Source organism: Anastrepha obliqua, chromosome 3 (assembly GCF_027943255.1).
Source record: "Anastrepha obliqua isolate idAnaObli1 chromosome 3, idAnaObli1_1.0, whole genome shotgun sequence".
Lineage (NCBI taxonomy): Eukaryota > Metazoa > Arthropoda > Insecta > Diptera > Tephritidae > Anastrepha > Anastrepha obliqua.
Window position 1 is genome coordinate 72,605,045 of NC_072894.1, and position 26,403 is coordinate 72,631,447.

General features: G+C 36.4%; 1 protein-coding gene across 1 annotated transcript in view; it reads right to left on the reverse strand.

Moving 5' to 3' along the window:
* Window positions 1-26,403, reverse strand: part of LOC129242063 (uncharacterized) — a 189,761-nt gene that overhangs the window by 74,864 nt on the left and 88,494 nt on the right. The window contains exons 11-14 of the mRNA XM_054878623.1: window positions 24,622-24,743; window positions 10,760-10,852; window positions 5,564-5,710; window positions 5,109-5,267 (exon numbers count right to left, since the gene is read on the reverse strand). Coding sequence (XP_054734598.1) covers window positions 5,109-5,267; window positions 5,564-5,710; window positions 10,760-10,852; window positions 24,622-24,743 — 521 coding nt within the window. The remainder of the gene's footprint in view (window positions 1-5,108; window positions 5,268-5,563; window positions 5,711-10,759; window positions 10,853-24,621; window positions 24,744-26,403) is intronic.

Here is a 26,403-nt window from a genome sequence, read left to right on the forward strand (position 1 = left end):
GATTGATAAATATTTGGTAAATTTGCAAGCGAGATATGTCAAAATCAAGCCTTTTTTTGACTATTGGTTTCCTAGGTTCTCCTATCCAAAACTCTGTACATTAAAAAAACACCCATTACATGACAATAATTTGATGACGCACGGAATTGAATTGATTAAATAATATTGATTCATCATAACGTCTTTGGAGTTGTATTTCCCTTAAAATGGAAACGTGTACATACATTTGTTGTTTCTATACCCGCATTTATGTTTCAAAGAAATAACATTGTGTAAGCATTAAGAAAGCTAACACCAGCTCCTGTGCACATGGATATTAATTTCAGCAAATCAAGCAGTCCGTGAGAAACGTCACAAGCATGACAACCAAACGAGTCCATGGCTTGTATGCTCACATGGATTCTGGTGGTATATTGTAGGCATATGCGCTTATCCATTCACCAAAATTATTCTCAGAAATGGCAATAATTACAGGTACGAGTAATGCATTGGTCACACTTATTGAAGAAATTGGACACCAAGAACAAATGAAAATATTTAACAGCTCAGTACTAACTCCATGTCAGCCCGTGCTTAATATTGCGGCTGCCTGGAACTTGCAAGAAGTATTCAACATGAAATATTGAGGAAGGATCTTAGACTTCAGCACTTCAAAATTTAAAGCGTGCAAACACTTTATCTTAACGTTTACAATTTGCGCAACAATTTCTGCGAACCAATGTTGGAAGCGCATTGTAATTTAAATGTAATTGTCAATTGGCGTTATTGGTCACGTAAAGGACAAAACCCACTATTAAAACAGCAGCAGTTACTTCACAGTCCCAAAGTGACGATTTGACATTGACAAGCAGTGGAATAATTGGATCATAATTTTTTGAAAATCGTCGAGAGCAAGCAATTTCTGTGGACGGTGTCTTCTATCGGCGCATGCTGAACGCTTAATTTTTGCCAGGAATGAGAGAACATCCTTCCTTCCGTACAGCCTGATGGTGGCACACCGTACACGGCCAGAGATACCACGGTTTACTGCGTGATTTATTTCGTAACAAACTGATAAGCCGTTTTGGTAACTTATACTGACCAGCCAAGTCGCACGATCTTACCCCTATGGAGTTTTTCTGCGGGGTACCTCAAAATCAAAATCTAGAAACAACCCCAGCGACCGTCTCAGCAGTAAACGAAAATATAGTTCGCGAGGTTAATGGCATCCCGACAACACTTCTCCAACGGGTGGCATGGTGTAAGGAGGTCCGATTCCAATAATGCTTCCGACGTAATGGCCAACATTTAGAGGAAATAATTAAAAAATAAAATAAAGTCCACACTTGTCTTCTTTGTAATTAAAATAAACTTTTCTGCTTAGAAATCATTTTTTAATTTAGTTTTTAATTCCTTATTGTGTTACCGAACAACCTGTAGAACGCCAAATATTATATAAATGTAAAAATCATCTTAGTATTTATTGGTGTATTTGTTTAGCTGCCATTCTCTGTCATTGAAAAAGCACAATTTCTTTACCAATAGCAGAAATTAATTACATATTTGTAATAAAATTCTCGACTATTACGTGGCAATTTCGATCTCCGTCATCGTATCACCACCACAACAAGCCATCATCCATTTATTGCCAATAAACATTTAGTATCAGCAATCGGTGTTTCATGTCCAAAACGAGCATTAATATCAGTACACTTACGTATACTAGCATGAAAGCGCGTAAAAGCTCCACACAACTGCGTAGTAAAATGTGCAAAGACAACTTGTTCACAATTACTGGCGTTTCGCCTAAAAGATGGTCAAAGTGTTCCAATATAGAATTGCGCATTAATAAAAAAAACTTTTCATTATCCGTTATTTGTGATTATTTCAAAAATATTTTGTTCTTAATCTAAATATTAACCTTTTTAGATACTCCCAACTTTAGGGAGACGGATCCTAACTGTAAAGAAATGTTAGAAATAGCCCATGCTTATATAGTATTTCATGACATCTTCAACTTCATACAGATTCCCAAATATTTCTATTTTTCAGCGTAAAAATATACGTCATTGAAATGCCGGTGTTTCTTGACAAACGAGGCCGTAGCTTATTTGAAGAGGAAAGGAGTGCTAATAAAGCGAAATTGTGCGAACACCTCTTATGGTAACTCGATCAAACAGGAACGCCAGTATTTTTTTGCTTAAATTAAAAAAAAAATTACTTTAAATTCGAGGTTTTTTTTGGCTGAACTCTTAGAAAAAATGGTTTCTATCATTTAGTGTGACATGCCTGGGCCCCATTGAATAGACACGCACCACGCACCATCGGAAATCCGGAGGTGTCCAACAGTCGTTCGAGGACTAGTATGTTTGTTTTAATTTTGCGGCTTTTCTAAAATGATTTTAATTAAAACTTTTTCTTGAAATTTCAAACAATAATTACAGTACCTCGCTTACTATACTCGGGTTGGATTTTAGAGGGGCCATTCCAAGACACCTCATTCCAAGTGGTCTTTCTAGCTTTAAAAAAGTCATTTAATTCAGCTATAAATAAAAGGCGCATGAAATTTATTCAATGTTGTCTATTTTTTCAGTAGAATTTCAGAAGTTTCTGCAATCACCTTACCAATAGCAAGTTCGATTTCATGTTTAAACTTTAGAATTGTCTCTGGTGGTATTCCTAGCTACGCTCACTAAAAAATATCTAATGAAGTCAAGCCGCAGCTTTTAGGTGGCCAATTAATAGCACCGTTCCGTATAATTATTCAATTTTCAATTACCGATTTCAGTATTTTCAAACTTTGTTTGGGGGAGCGAAAAGCGCAATATTTTGAAAATATCTGACCCTAAATTAAATTTTTAACACATTACGGAATTTTTACTTAAACTTATATATACTTAAGATATACATACGTGAAAGTTCCCCAAATAGCCCGCTGTAAATATGTCAAGATTTTGCGTTTTTGGGTGATGTGGTACGGACCATAAACACGAAAACATTCAAAGAGTGCTTCGTACAGACACACATACATACTTCCGCAAATATGAAGCTGACGCGGAGTGAACTAATTAAGGTCCTCACATTTATTTACAAAGGGTATTTCAAAAGTGACTCCTAGATGTTAGCAGTGAATAATTCCTAGATCGTACTATTTTTTATGTTTGTATCTTTGACATTTCTCAGGTAGACAGATGTACAATTTTAAGCGATAGAACCACGCGTTAAAATGATTGAAACTCATGAAAATGGTCGGTCATTAAGAACACCATACCGCAAAAGTCGTAATTTTTTTGGTAAAAATAATCTTCCGAATCTTCGACAAGAGAGAAAGTTTCAAGAAACTGGTTCAGTTGGACTGGCAGACTAGGCTGGGGTTTTGAAAAGTTAAGTTTATATGACCTAATCTACAAGAATGGTGATCCTATAAACTGCGCAATTTAGCGTGGGATTAGTCTTATTTACGTACAAGGTCTTATCGGGCGTATTATGTGAGTGTTGAGCCCCATCGTAAAAAGAAGTGATTGGACCATATCAGTGCGGGTTCAGGCCTGCTAAGCCCACTATTGACCAGATCTTCACGACACACTAAATCCTGGGGAAAACCCACCAACGACAAGTCGACAAACACCACCTCTTTGTCGATTTCAAAGCTGCTATCGATAGCACAAGCAAGAACGCCGCTATGTCTGGCTTTGGTATCCCCGCAAAACTTATACGGCTGTGTAAAATGACGCTGAGCGCTACGGTAAGATCCGTCACGATCGGAAAGGAGCCGTTTGATACCAAGCGAGTGATTCAATCTCCTACTGGGCAAATTATTTGTATGCTGACGATATTGATATTGCCGGACTAAGCAACTGTATGTTCAGCGTACTCCAGTCTGGAGAAGGAAGCAGAAAAAGTGGGTCATGCGGTGAACGAGAGTAAAACAAAATATCTGCTGTCAACATACAAAGAACCTTCGCGTCTTAGACAACACTTTAATGTTGGCAACCGCGAATTTGAAGTGGTAAAGGACTTTGGATAAACGAAGGATAATTCTTGGCAAAAGGTAGTACTTTGGGCTCAGTAGGCAACTGAGAAGTAGAGCGCTCTCTCGAAAAACGAAAGTAACGCCTTTGTTGTAACGAGATTGTTGAACTCAATACGATAATATGTGAGAGGGTCTCTGAGAAGTTTAATTATACATAGTATGAAAGCCTGTGGACGTCGTCAATGTGAATGTTTAAATGATGTACTTTTTCCCATAAAATTGTTAAGAGCCGTATTTTGAATAAAAATTAGAGAAACCTGAAAGATTCCGAATTTTTGCATGCTTTATTTTAAAACAACATCTAGAACCGTCTTTTGAAATACCCTTTATTTCCAGGTAAATTTTTCATTTTCATATGGTCTACTCTGTTCCCTCTCATTTTAGTCAGAAACTAATTTTAGCATATCTATTATATAATTGACACAATTTTAAAAATTGATTTTAAGCTAGAATTTGGTTTTAGCTAAAATGTGCGTTAATATTCGACTCTGTCTACGGGCCAGTGAGTTTAAGCAATCGTCTTTTTCTTTCTTTGCTATTGCTGGTGTAAGTCAAACACGCTGCAACCACATTTATTAGAAGAGCACCGGTTCGGAATGAGAGAATTTTCTTACATGGAATATCACGGGAATTCACATAACCCGAAACTTTACTAAAATTGCAAGGGAAAGAGGAGTGAAGTGACAGGTAGGGAGCAAGTGGGAATTGTTAGTAAGTGATTTTATATTACAAATACTTATACACCGGTCAGTCACTGCTAGTAAAAGTCTGTATAGCATGCCATTTTATTGCTCCACTTGTTTGGGCGTTTGTTGGCAGTCAGTCCACATGGAATTGACAAGCACGCATGATTCGATACATTCAGCTAAGAGTCAAGTAATCAAAATTTTAAGTAGTCTATAAAAAATATAGCTGTGCAAAAGTATTTTAAAGAGGAAGAATAAGTACTGTATAACTGGTATCGATTGATGTTGCATTTCGCCAGTGGTGTTTATGAAACATTTACTCTAAGTTTTGTAACAAGTACATGAAAATGAGTTTTAGATAAACACACACACACGCCTATGCATGTACATTTACGCCAAAAAGCACTTACCCAGGTATGCCGCCGCTTTCCATGTGGTTAGCCAGTGTCACATCATTCGACCACACATCAAATTGCCACTTGACCAAGCCAAGGACACCACAGTGCACACGTCCGGTGTGAATGCCAACACGCATATTTACATTGACAGCCATCACTTCACGAACAAGCCTAGAAAATTGGAGCAAAATGAAGTGTCCGTAATTAGAAATATTACAAAGCGTGGGTAACAATTTAAGATTATTAAAAAAATACGATCTTTAAAAACACATCATTTATTGGAAAAGAAGTTTTTTAATTATTGTAGTATTAAAACATGCTCAAACGCCTAACTGTAAAGCAGTGTTGTAGTTTGAGTCCGACTTCTTGTTAATTTTCTATTTATCACAATTTAATTTGTGTTTTTTGTTTTCTTAAAACATGCACTCGCAGCAAAAGTACATAAAGTTATTTTTCTTTGCACTTACGCTATGGCATCAATCATGTCCAAGCCCATTTCAACAGCGCAATGAGCATGATCCGGTCGTGGTTCTGGTAAGCCAGATACACAGTAATAACAATCGCCCAAAAGTTTAATTCGCAGGCAATGATGTTCAGCAGCTAATCGATCAAATCTAAATGTTTGAAAAAATAGAAGAAATATTTCAAGAAACTGAGATATGATGCACATTAGGGTTGCCATTTTTTATTTGCAAGGCTTTGTTAGTAACTCAGTAGGTACCTCTATAACGGCGCATGGGAGTATTCGCGTAGCCTCAACTATTATTATACACAGGAAATATGGGCATGTCATTCTCATTAAAAAGGTCTTCAAATGTGTAATGGAAATATATACTACTGTGGGCAAAAAGTAAGGTGAATTTATTTGTCAAACTTCGCGGGATTAAAACTTCGCTCTAGTTATTTTTTTTCATGAGTTGGCAGCACTGTTAATAACATCTGGGCCAACTTTCATGTGAATGTCATTATCAGTAATATATTTACGCTTGTGTTTACCAAACAACCAAGAGTGCATTTTTCGATTTTTACAATGTCTGATTTGATTAAGCAGAGAAGTGCCATCAAATTTTGTTTGCGGAATGAAATTTCGGCTGCGGAAACGTTTAGCATGTTACAGAAGGCATTTGGTGATTCGACCATGTCGCAGAAAAATGTTTATAAGTGGTACCAATACTTCAAAGAGGGTCGAGAACGTGTGGATGTGAAGGAGTTAGTGCTCAAAAATCGTCGGTTGACTGTTAAAGACCTTACTGATATGATCGGAATATCAGAAGGATCTGTGAAAACCATTTTGAAAGACCGTTTGGGCCTACGAAAAGTCAAATCTCGTTTGGTACCGAAAACTCTCAATTTCTTGGAAAAAAGTCGTCGCGTTGATGTGTGTGAAACAATGCTTTCAGACTATCAGGACAAGCTCAAATGCATCATTACGGGAGATAAGACTTGGATTTATGCTTACGACCCTGAAACAACCGACCAATAAAGCGAATATCGTGCTAAAGGCGAGGCCAGACCGAAAAGAGCACGTCAAAGTCATTTAAAAATAAAGGTCATGATGACAGTTTTTTTTTCGATTTTCGTGGTGTGGTGCATTATGAATTCCTTCCACCTGGCCAAACCGTTAATAAGGAATATTATTTGAGCGTTATGCGTCGTTTACGTGAAGCAATTCGTCTAAAAAGACCAGAATTATGGGCCAACTACTCTTGGTTTTTGCATCACGATAATGCACCGTCTCACACTGCACTCGTTCTTCGTGACCATTTCGCCAAAAATTCCACGCATATCGTTCCGCAACCACCGTATTCGCCTGATTTGGCTCCGTGTGACTTCTGGCTATTCCCAAAACTCAAGAGACCACTCCGGGGAACGCGTTTCGAGTCGATTGAGGAGATAAAAGCTGAATCGAAGAAGGTGCTGATGGCTATACCGGAAATGGACTATTTGGCATGTTTCGGGGATTGGAAAAATCGTTGGCATAAGTGTATTTCATCGTGAGGGGATTATTTTGAAGGGGATAAAATTGATTTACAAGAATAAGTAATGATTTTTCATTTTACAACCACCTTACTGTTTGCCAACAGTAGTATTCATGTTTTAGAAAAGCTCCACCGAACTCAAAAATTTGTTTGCCTTTAGTAGCGGCAATAGATACGTGAATTCACCAAGTATCATATAATTACGGGTCTTTATTACATCTTATTCTACATTTAACACATTTGAAAATGTGTAGGCCATATTTATATTATTCGGAGCAAAGACACCCTAATGTTTTGCATGCATTTGCTTTATTTGCCGTTATTTAACATTTTTCCAAATTACTCGCACTGTGGAAATGGTTACACTGGTTCTCAAATAAATAATATTTTTTTACTCAAGAACTAGACTATTCAATCTCTATTTAAAATCGGTCGCTGAGTCCGAAAATCTGCATATTACATTTTTTTTTGTGCCATGTAGCTTTCGCCATATCGTCAAATCATAATTTGGACTAAATAGAAAATCGTATTGTAGATCACACAAATTTTTTATATCTCGAGAGTACGTTAATCGTCAGAAATCGCCTTTCAAGTTTGATGCTTGCTGTCTTTGAAAAAATTTCGTAAATATGTTATTAATATGTAGTAGTTTTATAATTCAGATTTGTTATCCTTAGTAATTTGTTCCTGGGGAAATAAACTATAAAACTGAATATCACAAAAATTATTTATTATTTATAATTTATTTATTTAAATATTTATTTATTATTTATTCTCAAGCTAGTAACTTTTATATCTATAGAAAGACATTTTTTCCTTTTTTCTATTATAATATTTTCAATTTTTTCTTCTTGCAATATATGATAAAAAAAAATATTTTTTTGGAATTTTCGAAAACGTTAAATTTTTTTCTAGATATGTTACGGTTGAGAATTGAATCAGCACAAATTTCGAAATCGTGTTTTTAACTATTTGTTGCAATATAGATTCAAAATTTTTATATTGGAAAAAAACCATTTTTTATAAGCTTTTGAAAACGTTTAAATTTTTTGTAGCAAACGAGTAAACAAATTCGGAAATAGAGTTTTGTATTTATTTTTTAAAGTATAAATTGAAAGTTTTCATATTAAACATTTTTTTTTTAATTTGTAACTATTTTGGAAACTTTTATATTTGTTATAGATGTATGCTTTGAAAAATGAGTTAAAGCAAAAATTGAGAATTGCGCTTTTAAATATTTATTATAATATAAATTGATAGATAATAGATATATGAAAATCTTTTTATAAACTTTTGAAAGCCGTGAAATTTTTTTTAACAATGTAAGATTTGAGAAATGATTAAAAAAAATGGAAAATCGTTTTCTTAAATATTTGTAGACTTAAAATGTTTATATTAAAAAAATGCAAAATAATTTTCTGTAAATCATTAAAAACATTTACATTTTTGCTAGATATTTTAAGTTTGAGAAAAATACCCGTCAAGTTCATCATGCCGGAATATTAAGACCGTTGTTCCTCTGAGAATTGGCCATACAATTTCAACCCACTCGTATTTGCTAAATGGTTTGCCGAAACCCCCGTGCCCGTTTTGTGGATTCAGCGAGTTCACCGTATCTCACTTCATGGATATATGTTCAGGAGTCCAAAATATTAGATCATCAGTGTTTAAAAATATAAAACCATCCGAAAATTTTAACTTCACAGGTATATATAATAGTGGTTACATCCACATTCCCCCGATTGTATTATACTATCTTAATCTTTCTCCACTATAGGTATAATATATTATTATCTTGAATCAAGCATCTAGTAAACTTAGCATAATATAATTATTTCATTTTTTCTTCTTTATCTATATTATTAACCATTTAAAACAATAGCCAAAGGCCATATCCACCAGTGCTTGTTCCTTTTTTTCTTACCTTTTAAGTGTAATAATTATAAATATTATATATTAGTATATAAATAATTATTACACTTTTAAATAAAGAAATAAATTTTCATATTTTTGAAAAAAAAAACCTTTTTTAATTTGTAAATGTTGTGAAAATTATTAGCTTTAATGGAAAATTTACTGTAAACGAAAAATAGCAAACTTAATTACCATTAATTCGATATTTCATTTATTTTTATCGGCTAGCGAATTTTTAAAAGATTATAAATTTGTATAATTGAACTTTAAGCCAATGCCTTTATTTGGTGGTATTTCGAAAACTGAGTAGATTTTCGAACTCAGCGACCGCTTCTACATAGAAACTGGGTGGCCTGGTGCGTGGGTGTTATTCAGCGTACACTAGTGTTATTAATCATTTGTATTAATAGCGCGGATTAGAAAGTCTCATTATTTATGCCTACACCTGAATTAATTTAGCAACACACTTGGTTTACTTATTTATTTTTCTACATTATTATGGCACAACAATAAATTATTTCGCGTGAATTGATGAATTGTTTTGGCCGCTTAAGACATTTTTCACCTGAGGGTCACATATGCACGCGTGCACGGCGGAGAGAGTTCAGAAGGTATGGCCAACATTATACCGTTAACTGGCTATCAGTGATTTTGAGGGGATCAGCTGAATTGCAGACGTAATAGAAGATGTAGCGGCATTTGGTACTCATAATTCATTGCTTTATATATGTATGTAGATGGATTAAATCCTTCAATTAGAATACTGCTAAATTAAATTATACTAGATAGTGCCAGTATATAAACGTACATGCCATGGAGTTCATAAAGATCAAAATAGAGATTTCTCAAAATCATTTTTTTTAATTAGTAAAAAAGTTTTTCAAAACTAATTTTGTGCTTGCTTTCAATTTTCAGGGTGTACTTTAAAGAAGTATGCTGGGGAAATCATCCTTCTACTTGATTGGCGCGATAACCGCTTGGCGTCCAAAAATCTTCCGCAGAATCTCTCCATCAAACACTTCAAGGTAGGTAGGACATGATAAAAATTTATAAAGTGTTCGATTTGTTCGTCAAAAAAATTCTTTACCACTCATTAGCCTTACTTAGTGCAAAGTAGCACTTGTTGGCAAGAGAGATTCTATGTTGGATTTGAAGGCTGACATTGTTATTGAGGTTTATGCTGGTTCCTAAATGAACGAAATCCTTGCTGCTTCAACCCTATAACTGTCGAAAGTGACACAGGTGCTTATATGCCACTGTTTGTTTGATGGCAGGAGCCACTACGTCTTGTACTCGTTCCCTTTACGCATAAACCCATACTTGTTTATGTAATTTGGGAGTTATTTGTATGTAAGTGAGGAAGAATAGATTACTAGGAATTAAATATGCAGGTCATTATACAAAACCTTTCTTATAAATTAAATGTAAGTAATTGCTCTAAATATATACCCAAGTTAATGTAATAGATTATGGAATCTAGCGGGTACTGATTAAGCATTAAGAAGCCATTATATAACAAATTCTCTAGAAACTAAAGGTAAGTAAGTACCTCCCATGGCATAATTATGTTAAAATAATGGCTTCTGTAAACTAATTGCTGAATACTGATTTTTTTTCGATTACTCGATTAGGCACAAACAAAGTTTTAGCCTTTTTCTTAGAGCAAGCGGCAGGCTATATAAACGTAACAATAAAAAACAAAAAATTGACAATTGGGGTGGCTATCCATGCTTACCCATAGCTGGAAACAAGTGTGGTCTTTCATTTTACCTGGCAAAAAGTTCGTTAAGCAGCCGGACCAACTCTTCAGCGGTGCATTGATCGGAGAGGCTGGTGAAACCGCAGATGTCCGCAAAAAGTATGCTATTGTTAGCAAAAGAATACAACAATGTTTATTTTTAGATGTACTACAATTTTGTTATTATTTACATATGTGATTATTTTTGATAAACATGTTTATACATACATAAGTATGTTATAGTATGTTTAATAGAAACTATGTAATGAGGTATTCAAACTTATCGCAAATATTCCTAAGGGTTGTATTCTCGCGAATTTTTTTTTTCTCGAGAAAAAATTCCTTCATTTGAACATTTTTTCTTATGAGTTGAATCATCAGATACAGACACAAAAAGCATTAAGAAGGCATAGAGTGATTGCGGGTTTTGTGGTACAGCAACTTTTCGCGAAAACTGAGAATTCAAAAAACAGATGCAGTCTAGACAGCTTAGTGTTCTCAGAATAATAAAAAAGTATATATATTCTGATTTGCGCCAATTATAAATTATAAAGTTGTATTTTTGTGATCCGTGAAAAATTCCTATCACCAGGTATATTAAACTCCATCTAATAAATTAAAGGTAGGTAGGTAATTGAAATGGTTGCAGCGCCACCTTGCCACTCCCCAAGTAGCACTAAAGCGCTGTTTTGATATCATTATGAAACCTCCAACAGGAACATATCTACAGCCAGCCAGAGCTGTTGATATAATATTATATAATGGGGAAGATTGATGAAATTTATGTTAGCGCACTACCCCAGGCTGTCGAAGAAATAAGAACTCAGTGAAAAGATAAGTAAGAAAGATGGAATAAGAAAATGATATGCAGAGGATGTTTGCGGTGGTGATTCTCCAGGTAGAGAAAAGGTACAGCGCAGTCGGTAGACAGCACATTCGACTTGAAGAGTGTAACCTTTAAACTGGAAGTCAGGTTGTTGTTTCGTCATAGATGCTTTCCATTTCAATTCAACCGGGCTATTCGGGTCATGTTCTTCGATTTCGATGTAACCCAAATATGTTACTCTCTGGCCAAAATAATGAGACACGTATTTTTTTGTTCGCCCGAAAAAATTTTTTTTCAAGATTTATCGGCAGTTTTGTTTTTCGACTCAAAATGGATTTTTTTTAATTATATAAGAGAATTTTTTTTTAAATGCTCATAACTTAGTCAAAAATGAACTGATTTTAATGATTCTGGGTTCAAAATGCAGAGTGACTTCATGTAGAAACAATTGCAAAAAAATTGTTGACGTTTTTTTAAACTAAATTTAGTGCAACTTCTCTGCTGAAGGCGGATATCAAGTGGGAAACGGACGTTTCTTTGGTCCAATATACTCTCAGTAAAGTCCTTGATGAGGTGATTGAGATTTTTATGTATAAAGTGAAGCTGAAGAAATGAGAAGTACATATGTGCTGTGCAATACATAACATATACATTCCTTTTAAAGCATTCCCAACCCAAAGCGAAAAAGTAGCAACCGAAGGAGTTGACATCAAATTTAGCCATAGCGCATAAGTAACTTTGCTGGCCTTACTCCAATACTTAGCAGCGACTCGAAACATTACAAACCGTTCAAGAGGCACTCTATTGAATCAGTTTTAAAGTAGTAGGCTATTTCTCTGAAATCTAAAATAACTTTAAGAGGTTAGGGGTAGTCAGAGGCCCGAAAAAATGATGATTTTCCATATTGTTTTTTTACAGCCAATTGCTTTATTTTACAAAACTAAAAACATAGTATTAATATATCATGTTTCGACTTGACTTTAGCAAAATTTCAAAAAAAAAAAAAAGAAAATTAATAATTGTAAAAGTTATCACTGTTTATGTAGATCACGTTTCTCCAGAAATTACTTGCGGTGATCATCAGAAGTCCTTGAATATTCATCTAAAATCAATCGGCCCAGAGAAATTAGTTTTATTAATAATATAGATAACCTTGTGCCTGATCGAAACGCCTGATAAACGTCGAATTCTTGACTATATTAGACACTAAAGCAAGAATAAAATAGCCTTAGAAGATATTTTGTTCTCTTTGAAGAGAGTCGATAACTTGCATAGGTTGCATTACTTTTGCATAGAAGTAGAAATGTTCAGAATTTGTTGTGTGTTCTAGAATTTCCAGTGCCAAATACATAAATGTGTATGCTGTTGACACCAAGAAGCCGTGACTTATTTCGCTGGATTGGCTTAATGACATCGTTTAATTATTAAAAAACTAGTTGCTAACTAATATCAGACAAAAAATATAAATTCAAATGACCTTAGATGAAGATTATGGAGAATGGGTTTTGTATTTTAACTACTCCCAGTAGAGCGCTTGGAGTGCGCCTTTGACGACTTGTGCAACGTGGGGCCTGACGTGGTCGTGAAGGAGTATGCTTTGTCTATGTCGATCAGCTATTTGCAGTCGAACAGTCTCATTCACGCGTTGTAGTTGGGGAATGTAGAGCTCCTTGTTGGCCGTGGCATTATTTTCGAGCATTTCTCAATGCACCATGCCCTCCCAGTCCCACCAAACACATGTCATGATCTTCTTTGGATGAAGGTCCGGCTTGACTTTCGGCTTTGGTGTATCTCCTGGAGCCACCCACTCCGTTCTTCACTTCATATTGACTATTGGTGCCTATACACCAGTTTTCATCTCCCGATTTACTACAAAAAGGGTTATTTATGACCGCGTGTTGCTCGATGGGGGGCGAGATGCTGAGAAGCAATTTGAAGGCGACTTTTTTCTTTTTTTCGTTGAGCTCGTGAAGCACTTAGGCTCCCAATTTTCGTCAATTTACGACTGGTTTGGCGACTGTTCTTCAAAAGTAATTTGAGACGTTCTTCATCGAATTCAGAAGGCCTTGTCTATAAACTGCTTGATAGCTTACCTAATAAATATGAAGATATTCGATATTGCTCCCCAGATATTACAAACGAACATTCAAACGGATTTTCACATTTTTGTATGTGCGAAAGTGTAACAACTTAATGTAAAGTGAAGAGCGACATTTGACTATTTTGCATGAGTATTTCGAGCATCGGTAAATACCTGTAGGCAAGGTAATGCAAAATTAATCACCCTCTCGGAAGATGTATAACTTCTGCAAATGGCATCATATGTCAATCATATTTGACACATGTGAACCAGATAGATGAAGTATACAGACCGACAAGCAGTGGAGCGTGTAAAGGTGACTTTCATCACTCAATCAATTTTTTATTTAGCAAAAAAGTTATTTAAAAATATAATGGGATGCTTAATTTTGCACCACCTTTTACATACCACGCAATATATGCGGACATATTTTTTATAGGTAATTACACCGATTTATAAAAAACTCAGAGAAGGCTGACATCAACGTTTAAATGCTTGGAAAAATCAATCGCTTAGTAGTAAATCGAAACACAAAGTAACAAATCAAACTGAAATTTAAGAGTACGCCAGCCGGCAATATGCGAGCATTCCGCAGTGTTGTCGTTGACGCCAGCGATTATGAGATTTTGTGCTTGCCGCTATTTAAAGGACTAAAACCACTACACAGTGGGCTATACATAAATAACTGAGTATATATAATATGTATCGATATTGATAATATATACTTTTAGGTAACATTTTTAAGAAGAACTAAATACAAAGCAGAAATAATGTTCGAATGCATTTTATTATTTATCATAATCTGAGAGACAATTACATTGAATTTATTGTTTGAATATGATATCCGGCATATGTTCGCTGGGTCCAATTTTTGGCTACTTTTTCCAATAAATCTGAATAATAAATCTAACATATATGAGCACAATCAACAAAAATGGGACGTAAACGATGGTAATTCGACTTTAATTCTTGCACGACCTGTATTTTGCATAAAAGTTGAGAACCACGAAAAATCCAACACTTCGCTCTATGAACTTTGCGAACAGATTTATTTTATTCCTTACTAACCTTACCTCTCATCACAGCTTGATCCTTTACGAGCTCGATCTGAGGGTGGATACACCCTTACTGTATAAAAAACTATTAAGAAATAATTGCGATAGCCAAATCCCTCTCCTTGAGAGTAAGGGTTACAACATTGGAGAAGACATTCAGTAGGGCCTACAAAACGTCAAAGCAAAAAATCGTACCCTCCGTGGTGGAACAATGAGCTCTCGAAGTTCAAGGAAGAAGCCAGATCAAATTTTATCTTCAGCTACTCAACAGGTAATTGGCAACTGTGCAGAAAAAGTCGTAGACAGTACAAAAACGCAACTAGGGCCGCCAAGAAGGAGAGCAGGAGAGACTTTTGTTCTTCAATCGAATCTACTGGAGATTATGCGAGGCTCAGCAATATTTTGTCCAAAGATCATTCCATGGCTTCTTGAATCAAGAGGCCAGATGGCACTCCGGCAGAAGGTGTTGCATGGGCAATCAAATCATTCTCACCTTTAAAATCTCCAGGCCCTGACGGGATCTTTCCCAAGACGTACAGGAAACTCTTAATAATATTCTACCATTGCTAATGGAAATTCTCAAAGCGTGTAAAAACCTAGGTTATATACTAAATAGCTGGAAAATTGTTAGAGATATATTTAGAAGGTGCATTTAATAATATTAGCACTGATGCTATTCAACGGGCGTTAATAGACATAGGGCTGGAAAATTGTGTCAACAATTGGATCATCTCTATGCTAGAAACCAGGATCATTAGAGTTAATATGGGTAATGTCAACATAACTAAAAGAGTTAATAAGGGTACCTCACATCAGCTATCTCCACTTCTTTGGTTATGTGTGATTAGCAAAATCTTAATAAAACTTAATGGAGGTGGGGTAAAAGTAGTTGCGTACGCTGATGATGTGGTACTAATGGCATCAGGACTGTGTCCCAATACGATCAGTAGGATCATTCAAAGAGCGCTAGACGGGCTTAACTCTTGAGCTACCGGCTGTGGCCCAAGTTTAAATGCGTGTATAACAGAACTTATGCTATTTACGATCAGATATCAGGTACACATTTTTACACTACCAAATATTAATGGACAAACCCTCTTACTTTTAACCAGTGCTAAGTACTTAGGAGTATTCTGAGTTCCAAACTTACCTGGAAATTAAACATTGGAAAACGGGTAAAGAAAGCAGAAATCGCTCTATATGCCTGTAAACGCATGCTTGGAAGAAGATGGGGTCTTTAACCTAAACTTACATTATATACAACCATATTTTATGCGACCAATTTTATTGTATGGCTCGGTAGTTGGGTGGAAAGCTCTAGGGAGAGAGTACAACATCAATACTTGGCAGAATACAATGATTAGCCTGTACAACAACAGTCGGTGCAATCAGACCATATACTAGGGAGGCTCTGAACGCACTGACACACGTTATTCCGGTAGATCTGCATATCAAGAAATGGCAACCATGAGTGCATTTAGGTTAAATGAAGCCGGGCGCTGCAAGGAAAAAACTCATGGCCATGTCAGTCTATTACTGCGACAGTCCCAGTATACCTCGGAGAGGACTAACTACATCGTCCCGACGGTAACATATCATACAATAAGAATTTTGCAAATCTCATTCCATCTAGGGAGGAATGGAATAAGAAATTCTCACTAAACAACTTCGACAGTACAGTCTATACAGATAGAAGTAAAATGGATTGTGGTATTGGAGCCGGTATATATTCTCAAAAACTTAAAATTGAAAAATCTGTGCGTCTCTCTAATACCTGCAGTGTCTTTCAGGCGGAATTATTCTTTCGGTTAGCGAAGCTGCAATCCAGGCACTGGGATCGGCTACAACAATCTCTAAAGTGGTGGAACAAAGTAGGAATAGCCTCACCACCTTGAGTGAAAACCATAAATTCACCTTAATCTGGGTCCCGGGACATCGGAGTATTGAAGGTAATAAAAAAGCAGATGAACTGACAATAAGGGGATCTGCCATGAATAACGCTCTTGCAAAATCGGTATTTCCACCCTTAGGTGCAGTCAAAAGTGCAATTTTCCTAAAATACCTCCAATCGCAGATTACAGATGAAGCGACCCGACTTAATGCAAAATTAGCAGAGCGTTATGGCCTACCTACAACCTCAAGCAACCGTCGACATTAATAAACATGAAAAGATGGGACGCCTGTAGACTAACGGCAGTCATAACTGGCTTTTGGTCTTTCGGAGAACAAACAGCCAAAATGGGCATCCCTTACAAGACATACTGTCACAATTCCAAACAACCGGAGGAAAAGTAAACAATCTTCCATTTCCTCTGGGAATACCCTGCCCTATGGAAGGACAGAATGTTAACCCTGGGCATACCACTGTTCGAGAGTCTCGAGTAACTGTCTGGTTTAGATGTCAACAACCTAATAAGGTTCTTAAACCGCACAGACTGGATATAGTCTTGCTGTAAATAACTGGTAAAAAGTTGGTAACGAGGATGTGGCAACAAAATGGTGAGGAAGCGTTAGTTGGATTCTGGACGAATCACCACTTAAGCCAACCAATTAACCTTACTAAACAGAAATACCAACACATTTTACCATTCTTAGCTATCAAACCATAGTTAGCGATATCGATAGTTCTCAGGCACTTAAAAAACAACCTTTATGTAGAGGGAAGAAAATAATTTGTTATGCTCGTCAGTGCTTGAAATTATAAATAATCCGATTTATTCCGAAAAGTCGTATTAAATTCTAGATTTACATTATCAAATGAAATGGCTGGGTAAATATAACAACTTTGATATTAAGCCAAGCAGATTGAAAGTATTAGCAAACGTGCGTGTATCTGTATTTAGTACTGTTCTGTACATATGGAGTTCTGTATGGCTTGGCTGCCGTCTTTCCTGCTAAGAGCTAACTGTTCATACATATGCATGTACATTTGTAATGCCTCTTCTTTCATTGTTAGTCTTGAATGAAAATATTTATCAATGAAAAATGTAATAACAAAAAATTCGTGATACACAAACAGAACCCGAAAAATCACCCTACTTGCGGGAGCAAATGCCAAAACGCAAGTGGGAGTGTAAAAAACATCAAATTAAATTTTGATTTTTATTAATAGCGCAGTCTTGATAGACTATTTCTCATATATTACATAAATCAGTCCACCGTTATACAAAAAATGTTGCAATGATATGTGCCGTTATGCCTTGAAAACGGCGTGGTGTTTTCATTTCAGGTCAGTGGGCCATCTTCGCGTATCACTAGGAGCTGTTCCGATCTCGTTGACATTTAGTTATCGAGATGTAAAAATAATAATCGAGGAGTATGGCACGATTTGGCATAACCACAATCTGGAGTATGCCGTACCGCTTTGTAATGTTGCTGAGCGCTCTTGGTAGTATAGACGCAGTTTTCAAATAACCGCTAAGTGCATCGCTCTCTGCTGTGAGAGCAAGAGCGTCGCCGGTGTATCTGCCTATTGCAGTGGTGCGGCCTCGTATTCAAACAAATTTTGTGCATGTGTTAATAGGTGGAAAATCCCATCGCTACACCCAAAAATATTAGCACTACTTGGGCTTGTAAAGTAAACAGAATAAAATAAGGTGTACTCTATCTTAACCGGACATCTAAGGTACTGAACAATTTGTCCATTTATGAAAGGTGTCCTCTTATGAGAACATTGTAAAAAATAAGATAAAATGTTATGGGTGGGTTAAGGGGCTGGAGGAAAATGAGTTAGAAAAAATTTTTAAGAATTTGTGATATGTACTGAAAAAATGGTTTGATTGTGGGAGGTTCCGCTTAAGAGAGGTATCCGTTAGGAGAGAGTACACTTTATAAGATTTTTCTTTGCATTATTATAAAAATGAATATATTTTTCATAAAAATAAGTACTTTAAAAGTAAGTGGTAATTTTTGTTGTGCTTCTTTGCAGTGCTCTCGTATGTAAAATATTGTGCTGGTAAAAAAATATGAAAAAGGAAAAATAACTAAAATAACTAACTACTCGTACCAGTTATTACCGTCGGCCGAGCTCTTCCTCTTATTTGTGGTGTGCGTATTGATGTTGTGTCACAAATAGAGGGACCTACAGTTTTAAGCTGACTCCGAACGGCAAATCGGTTTTATTAGGAGCTTCTTTATGGAAAATACACTCGTAGGTTTGCCATTGCCTGCCGTAAGGCGACCGCTATTAAAAAAGAACTTCTCTATTATTTGATGTTCATGCACGGAGATTCGGGGGAGAGGGCCTATTATGAATTCCTATTAATAGCTTAGTAAACAGACTTTCATAGTTCACAGCGCGCTGAGAGATTTTGCCATGTGTGTTCTAATTTGTGCGAGAGCTTTTTTAAAATGCCCGCGGGCTAGGAGATGTCAGCCTAATGCCGTCGCTGCGACCATAGTGTGGCCGTTGTATGTTCATGCAAGTACTCGTATGAGTGTGTGTAAATAATTAGGTTGAGTGGAATTATATAGCAATCGAAGGCTTTACTAGCGGGTGAGGGTTTGTACATTGTGAACTGTCAAACAACGAAAATATGATGGTGGCTCCTAAAGGCGGACAATATGTGCTAAGACTTACGGATTATCTTATATTATCTTTTTTTCTTCCACCTCACTTTCTGGCAACTTAAGTTTAATGCATTAATATACTATACAAGATATCACCACTACATATGTCAAAAACAAAATTTATTCTATATAAAAGTGTATATGTTCTAAGTTTGAGGACTTTCCACGTTTGCTGCTAAACGAACCTCATCCTTCTTTTGGCAGTTCAAAAAGTCAATATGACGCTTATTAACCTTCGAAAGAGGGGAGCTTACCTGCACATGAATTCATCCATTCAGGTTCCATTAAACGCAAAAAAGGTGATATCATGAAGGAGAGCAATGGGAATGAATGATGATCTGAATGATGACCACTAGGAATTACAGGCGTGAAGAATTATGCGTGCCCATTAGCTAATTCTACGTGTGGCTACCAAAGGATGATTCAATAAGAAAGTAGGCAGCTTTTATTAATAAAACACAACAAATTTTGTCGAAATGAAACAAAATAGCCGTTAAATGCCCACCATGACACCTCAGGCAACACAGGATATGTACTATATCCCAATTCTCCATTACTTTTTGGCATAGTTCGAGCTGTATATCATTTCTAACGCATATGATTTCATTTCTCAGCTCTTGAATCGTCTCTGGTTCATAGGCTTAGAGCATACTCTTCATGTAACCTCATAGAAAGAAGTCCAATGATGTCAAATTGGAGGATATCGACCTCAATTTGAGCTCGTTATTCCGAGAGCTAATGCTTCCTGGGAACTTTATTAGGAATAGGGTAATTTTATCATGTCACAGCATCGTTTACTTTTCACTATATCAACGAAGAAGTACGGTCCAACAACTCCACTAGCTCAGAACCCACGCCAAACATTGACGCGTTGTGGGTGCATAGTTTTACTTGAATGCCGTGTGGAAATTTAATACCCCAAATGTGAAAGCTTGGATTATTAACGTATTCGTTTAGGGGAGAATAAAACTCATTGCTCACATTGCAATGTGAGAAATCCACTTCTTGTGGAACGAAACTTTTCACAAAACAATCGAACCACTTTTACATTTATTGAGTATCGCTCCATGACTAAATCTACCCTAGTCTGAGGTATCAAATGTCTGATAAAAAAAATTGGACCAAGAAAAACTAGACCGAGTTTACCGTCTTCTACATAGAGCCATGCACCCGAATAGAAGGTTTTCGATTGTCTCTTCCTCTTCTATATCCTGACAGCTTCCACAATACTCATTGAATGGTAAACCAAATCTACTGGCATATCTTCCTATTGAACAGTGCCCAGATAGAACACCTGCTACGATTCTGAATTTAAGTAGACTCTTAGTGCGGCCCATTTTTCTACTAATAGCGCAGGTGTTTAACTATTTCCACTTGAAATTTGCAACAGTAATGATATGGCTGTCTATTAAAAGTGTACATGTTGCCAAGGGCATGAATATGTCGACCTTGTCCCGACTAATTTGGGGCGAGGTCCCCGAACTATGTGACTACGGCTTGAAATACGCTACAATGACTAGGCAAGGTTCCTATATATAGTTTCGGAGTATACACCACCTCTCACTTAATCATTGATTTTTGGGCCATCAGTATATGTACTGACCTCGTTTTCATTATTTATTACACCATTGTACCAGTGCTCTCTAAATCCAAAATATATTGTACTTACGAGGCACTCGACTGTACTCGCATATAAGGCCTGTGTTAGCAATAATCGCAAACATCCCAAGTATACTCCAGTGTACCCAAGACAATCACTTGGGCATCGATTATTCCTTCAATCTTAGCGCCGCTTTAGCAGCTAGTTGTCTACAGGGAGATTATTTGAGTTCGACCAAAATGGCTTATTATATTACCGCGTCAATAAAGAGGATTAGTTGACCTCGGCCAAAATAACTTAGGATATTAGTTTGCCAATAAAGAAGAAGAAGGGCATTCTACTATTATCTAGGGTAATTTTCTTAGTTAATAAAAGCATTAATTTCTCGGAGAAAGATAACCGACGAAATCCGTATAGATATAAATAAATCATAACCGATAAAATTTGCAATATTCATAAATATTCTCACTCATTGTTAGTCGTAGAAAAATGCTAGAAGCTAAACTTTTCACAGTGAAAATTTCCAGCCCACTCTTTATGGCAGAAGTTATCCTTAAAGTTTCCTCGTCAAGCAGTTCATGATTCTTTTTTAAAACCCGTCAATCATTTTTTAACTCTCATTCCTGCATTTATTTTCCAACCTTTATTTTCTGTAACGGTACATCTTAAGACTTCGACACTTAGTTAGTTTTTGATTTTTCAGGCCAGCGACAAAACAAAAATGAGCCGCATGAGCCAAAGCCAATAACCTTTAAAATGCTTTAAAATAAATCTATGCAAAAAAATGTTGAAAGACTCAGACTGTATCTGATTTGAATTTGAGAAGTTTTTCTGCATAAGCACAAAATGAGCAAATACCTGAAGATCGTGTACAACTGTGCAAACGGACATGTGACAAAATGAGCTCTACACACAGACACAAGTATATATATTTGTACATTGCATTTACAAGCCGTTAAGGTAGCAATCAAATTGTTCACCTATTGACTTTTTTCCTTATGGCTTTCATTCGCATTTTTGTTGACATCCAAAGTGGCAATTCTGAGAACAGGAAAAGAGCAATTCACGCAATAATCACCTTTGTGCGATTTACTTTGCGCTGCAGGAACGGCAAATATGGGGTATAGGGCGTAAAAGCTTAACTTTCTGCACTTTGGATGGGCGAATGTGTGATAAGAGGAAATGGTAAGAAAATTGACGTTCACTTCGTGAAATTGAAAAATTTGTAGAAAGGGAAAAGTGCAAAAGCTTGCATAACTTTACATATATGTGTGGGCATAAAATGATATGACAGATTTATTACTTACTAGCGCTCGCTCGGTGGTAGAAATTCAACCAGTTTCATCACTATCTTTACCTGATTATCCTTATTTCTATCCCTCTCTCTATCTCTATCCATGACTCCATTTCTATTCTATTGTGTTTCTTTACCTTTCTTCCATTATCTTCATCTTTATCTTTATCTCGAAATTGAACATCTACTTGTTATTTTGACAGTAACACCCACTTTTCCGCTGGAAATCATATCAAAAAGTCAGTAACATACCGAAATTAGCCGTTTTACGCTTCTACATTCCTTGAAGTATTGCAAACTTATTTCCAAGGTCAATGTGCCGAAAGAGTGCGTTTATTGAAAATGAATCAAAATCATATTGCCTGATGCAGAAATGCGACTCTGAAATTTTGTGTACTTTTGCCCTTGCGCCAGTTTGGAGTTTGCAGTTTATAATTAAATAAAATAAATAATTTGGCGCGTACACTCTGTTAGGTATTGGGCGGAGCTCCTCCTCCTATTTGTGATATGCATCTTGACGTTGTTCCACAAATGGAGGGGTCTACAGTTTAAAGCCGCCTCCGAATGGCACTCTCGGAGGTTTGTAATTGCCTGGGCGTTAGAAAAACTTTCTATTATTTTGGTGTTTCATGCACGGAGATTCGAGCCAGCCGATTCGGCTGAGGCGGCCGCCATTAATTAGAAACGACAAAATAAGAAATGAGTTATGAAAAAACTTGAGTATATAAAGTATATGCAGTAGGTTCGAATCTCACTGAAATAACAAAATGAAGAAAAAGTTTATTCTAATAGCTGTCGCCATTTGGTAAGCAATGGTATGCCTCCGAGTGCATTTCTGCCATGAGAAAGCTCCTCATAAAAACCATTCGGAGCCGACTTAAAACTGTAGGTCTCAACATTTGTGCAACGACATCAAGAAGCACACCACAAATAGGAGGAGGAGGTAGGCCAAACACTCAAAAAGGGTGTCAAGGCCAATTATGTATGTAGCCAATAGCTGAGCCACCGTGGGTTTTACCACTTACTTATTATATACTTTTTACTTAAAAAACTGTTTTATTGGTGAAATGGGTTTCTGAGAACAGAAGAATGTTGTTAAGCTACAAGCTACATAGCCGTAACCATAACACAGCCGCAACATTACAGTATTTGTCGTTTAGTCATGCCGTAACAACATTTACAGCTGATATTGAAGTAGAATTATTGACAACATTTGCTTTTCTGTCATAAAATCACAGATAATTTTCTGTTAAGACAATTATTTTTTTTATTCATTCATTCAAGCGTTTTCGCAAATATCAAAACAAATGTGAAGTATTTCACAGTTTCTTAGGTTACGGAGAAAAACCAAAATTCACTAGATGCATACGGCTAAGGTTATGGTTATGGTGTTACGGTGTGGCACCTATAATTGTTTACAGTGATGCCCATATGTTTGATCATTGCCAAGATTACGGTTATGGCTGAGGTACGGCACCGCTAATTACAGCCTTACTCTTCGTGAATAATTCAACTTACAATTTATGATTACTAAGTCCATTAGCATTCCAAATTGCTAATGTAAGACTTAGTTGGATAATTTAGAGATAAAACAGAAATCAGACATCGTGGGAAACTCAATTTTCTTGGAAATCAGAGCTTTCTGTTTATTTAAGCTTTGGTTTTTATACCTTTTTAATAACTCGCATGTTTGTAGGGTTATGCCAATATCATTTTCATTTTTCTCCTTGGGAAGAGTGGTATAGAGTCTCTCTAGTTTATAGACCCTACAATTCTCTTCGATGTGGCAATGTTCCTGGCGATGTTACAATTGGGTGAATATCTAAATTAATTAACATGAACAGGTGTTCGGAATGATTTCACATTAAGTAAAACGAACAGTTGGGAAACAAGACTTTTTTTATCAAACACTTAGCCTTTTAAGCATCACCATTTTCGGCATCAATATTTTTCAATGATTTCTTTTTTTACCATTAAACATGAAATATAATTTCATCAATCATTGCCGTTGCATTGATTTCTCCACGACGTGTATTTTCCGCAAATTAAATGCTATAAAATCGACTACAATTGCCTTCAGGCGTGACTTGCACATTAATGCTTTTGTTGGTCCCTTTCCAACTTCTTCCACCACCAGCTGATTGTGTTTGCGAGTCTCTGCGTCATACCCAAATATTACTATGTCAACTATTTTTTTTCTCGAACTCAAAATCTTTATGAATTTCAATACTCCAATTCGAATGGAGCAAAAATGCTTACAATAAATCAGGCGCACAACACAAACACTTTGCAACATCTAAATCCACTTAGTAGGGAAAATATTGGCTTTAAAGCAAAATTATTACGGCCTTCCGAATGTTAGGCCATAAAAATGATATGACTTTACATATATGTGTAAATGTTATGTTAGGACTTCTCTTTTGATTTTTTTGGTTTGTGAGTTATTGTGTTGCAATCTCCCTCCACTCACCTGACATTTTCGTGTCGTTGTATGTAGATTTTGTGAAATTGTGTATCACGTGGCTGACCTGCAATGTCGTCCTTCATTTCCATGGCAACGTGACGCGGCAACACCGACAGCAGCAGACGTTCCTGTGGCAATGCAAACACAACGCACATGAAAGTAAACAATTTAAAAAAAGGCAAAAGTTAAGGGGTAAAATCGTGAATGAGTGAATGTAAAGAATTTTAAATCAGACAGAATTCGAGACGAAAACGAAAGAAAAAGAATGAAAATAAAATTGCTGAACACGCCCTTCGGTACTAACTATTTGGGAAACGTTTGAACGTTAAGCATCAAACAGTTCATCTTTGTTCGCATACAGCACAAGCAAACAGTACATCACTGCACACCCACACTCACCCATGGACTTAGAGCAAATATTGAAAAAAAACTCATATGCACGTAAAGGATGAAGTTTTGTTATGTACTGGAGATGCAAGGTCTTAAGTTCGAGTTGCGCTTTTAAATTCAAATTAAAGAGAAAGTTTAAATGGGTAGTGCAGGGTCATGCTCACAAGGCGAAGATTTTTGGGGTATTTAACCAACTTGTTGAAATTGGTGGTGGGAAGATTTTACATCAGATTAAATTTGTCTGTTTGTTCCGAGCTCAACAGATTCCTTGCCCTCTTCACGGAGCCGACTAATTCAGAGACATAAAATGCTACGGAGAACTGCAAGAAAATATCAGAATCTGTGGGTACGATAAGCTTAAAGCACGGCATTGACTTACGCATATTAACCCTTTGGGAACGAGTGTCGGCATATAGCCGCCCACATGAGTTCGTAGCTGCGAGGCTCGCGACGTCTGTCGCTCTGAGCGATAAGATACGCATAGGTATAATAAAAAAGTCACTTTTTCATTCCAAGAAATTAGGGAGCATTAGCGAGTCTTATCTTCTTTATAATGTAAGCTTACGATGTGAGACGACGGTAGAGTCAGAACGAAGTTGAGTTCTTCGATTCAGCCTTTCAGTGTCACTGCTTTTAAATATTTTATATTTTATCCAACGCACGATGGCTAAGCGATCTAAAGTGACATAGATAGTAACAGTCCTGACGAATATTACTTTGAATCTGATAAGACGCCGATGACGGCATTACTTCGTCAAGTGGAAGTGAAATCCCTGCAATAAGGAATCCACTCAGGCATTTCAACATTAGCAGTGATAAAAGTTAGTTATAATAATTTTTTTTTATTTTATAAAAAAATTCACTTGTGTTAAATAAAGTCTTAATTTTTATAAATTTCAACATATTTATTTTCTTTACTGCGCAATCCAATACCTTCGTCCTCAGCGACGCTCGCCCGTCGAGCGACACCGTCCCCAAAGGGTTAAAACTTTCATCACATCAAACTCAACGTCTCAACGTACAATATGATTCTGCTGAAGATTTATATCGAATTTCTAAGTGAAGTTCAACTTTGGTATCGGGCTGTTGCCGATAAAAACGTGAAAAACTCGCACAAGACGCTTGATATTTGCAACGACGCAGCGTTTCCGAATCTTCATCAGATCTTTCAACTTATGTTATGGCGACACTACTTGTTACTGCGGCAACGAGTGAAGGTTATCTTTGAAAATTATGTAGTTTAAAAGCGTACTTACGATCAACAATGACCGAAGCTCAAGTGAATGGACCAGCCTCGCTCAATATTCATCGAGATGTCAACTTTTACGCACCAGATGTTGTGGGAGAGTTATTGCGGTACCCCAAAGAACTTAACTGCTAGGCGATCATTAAATTCAT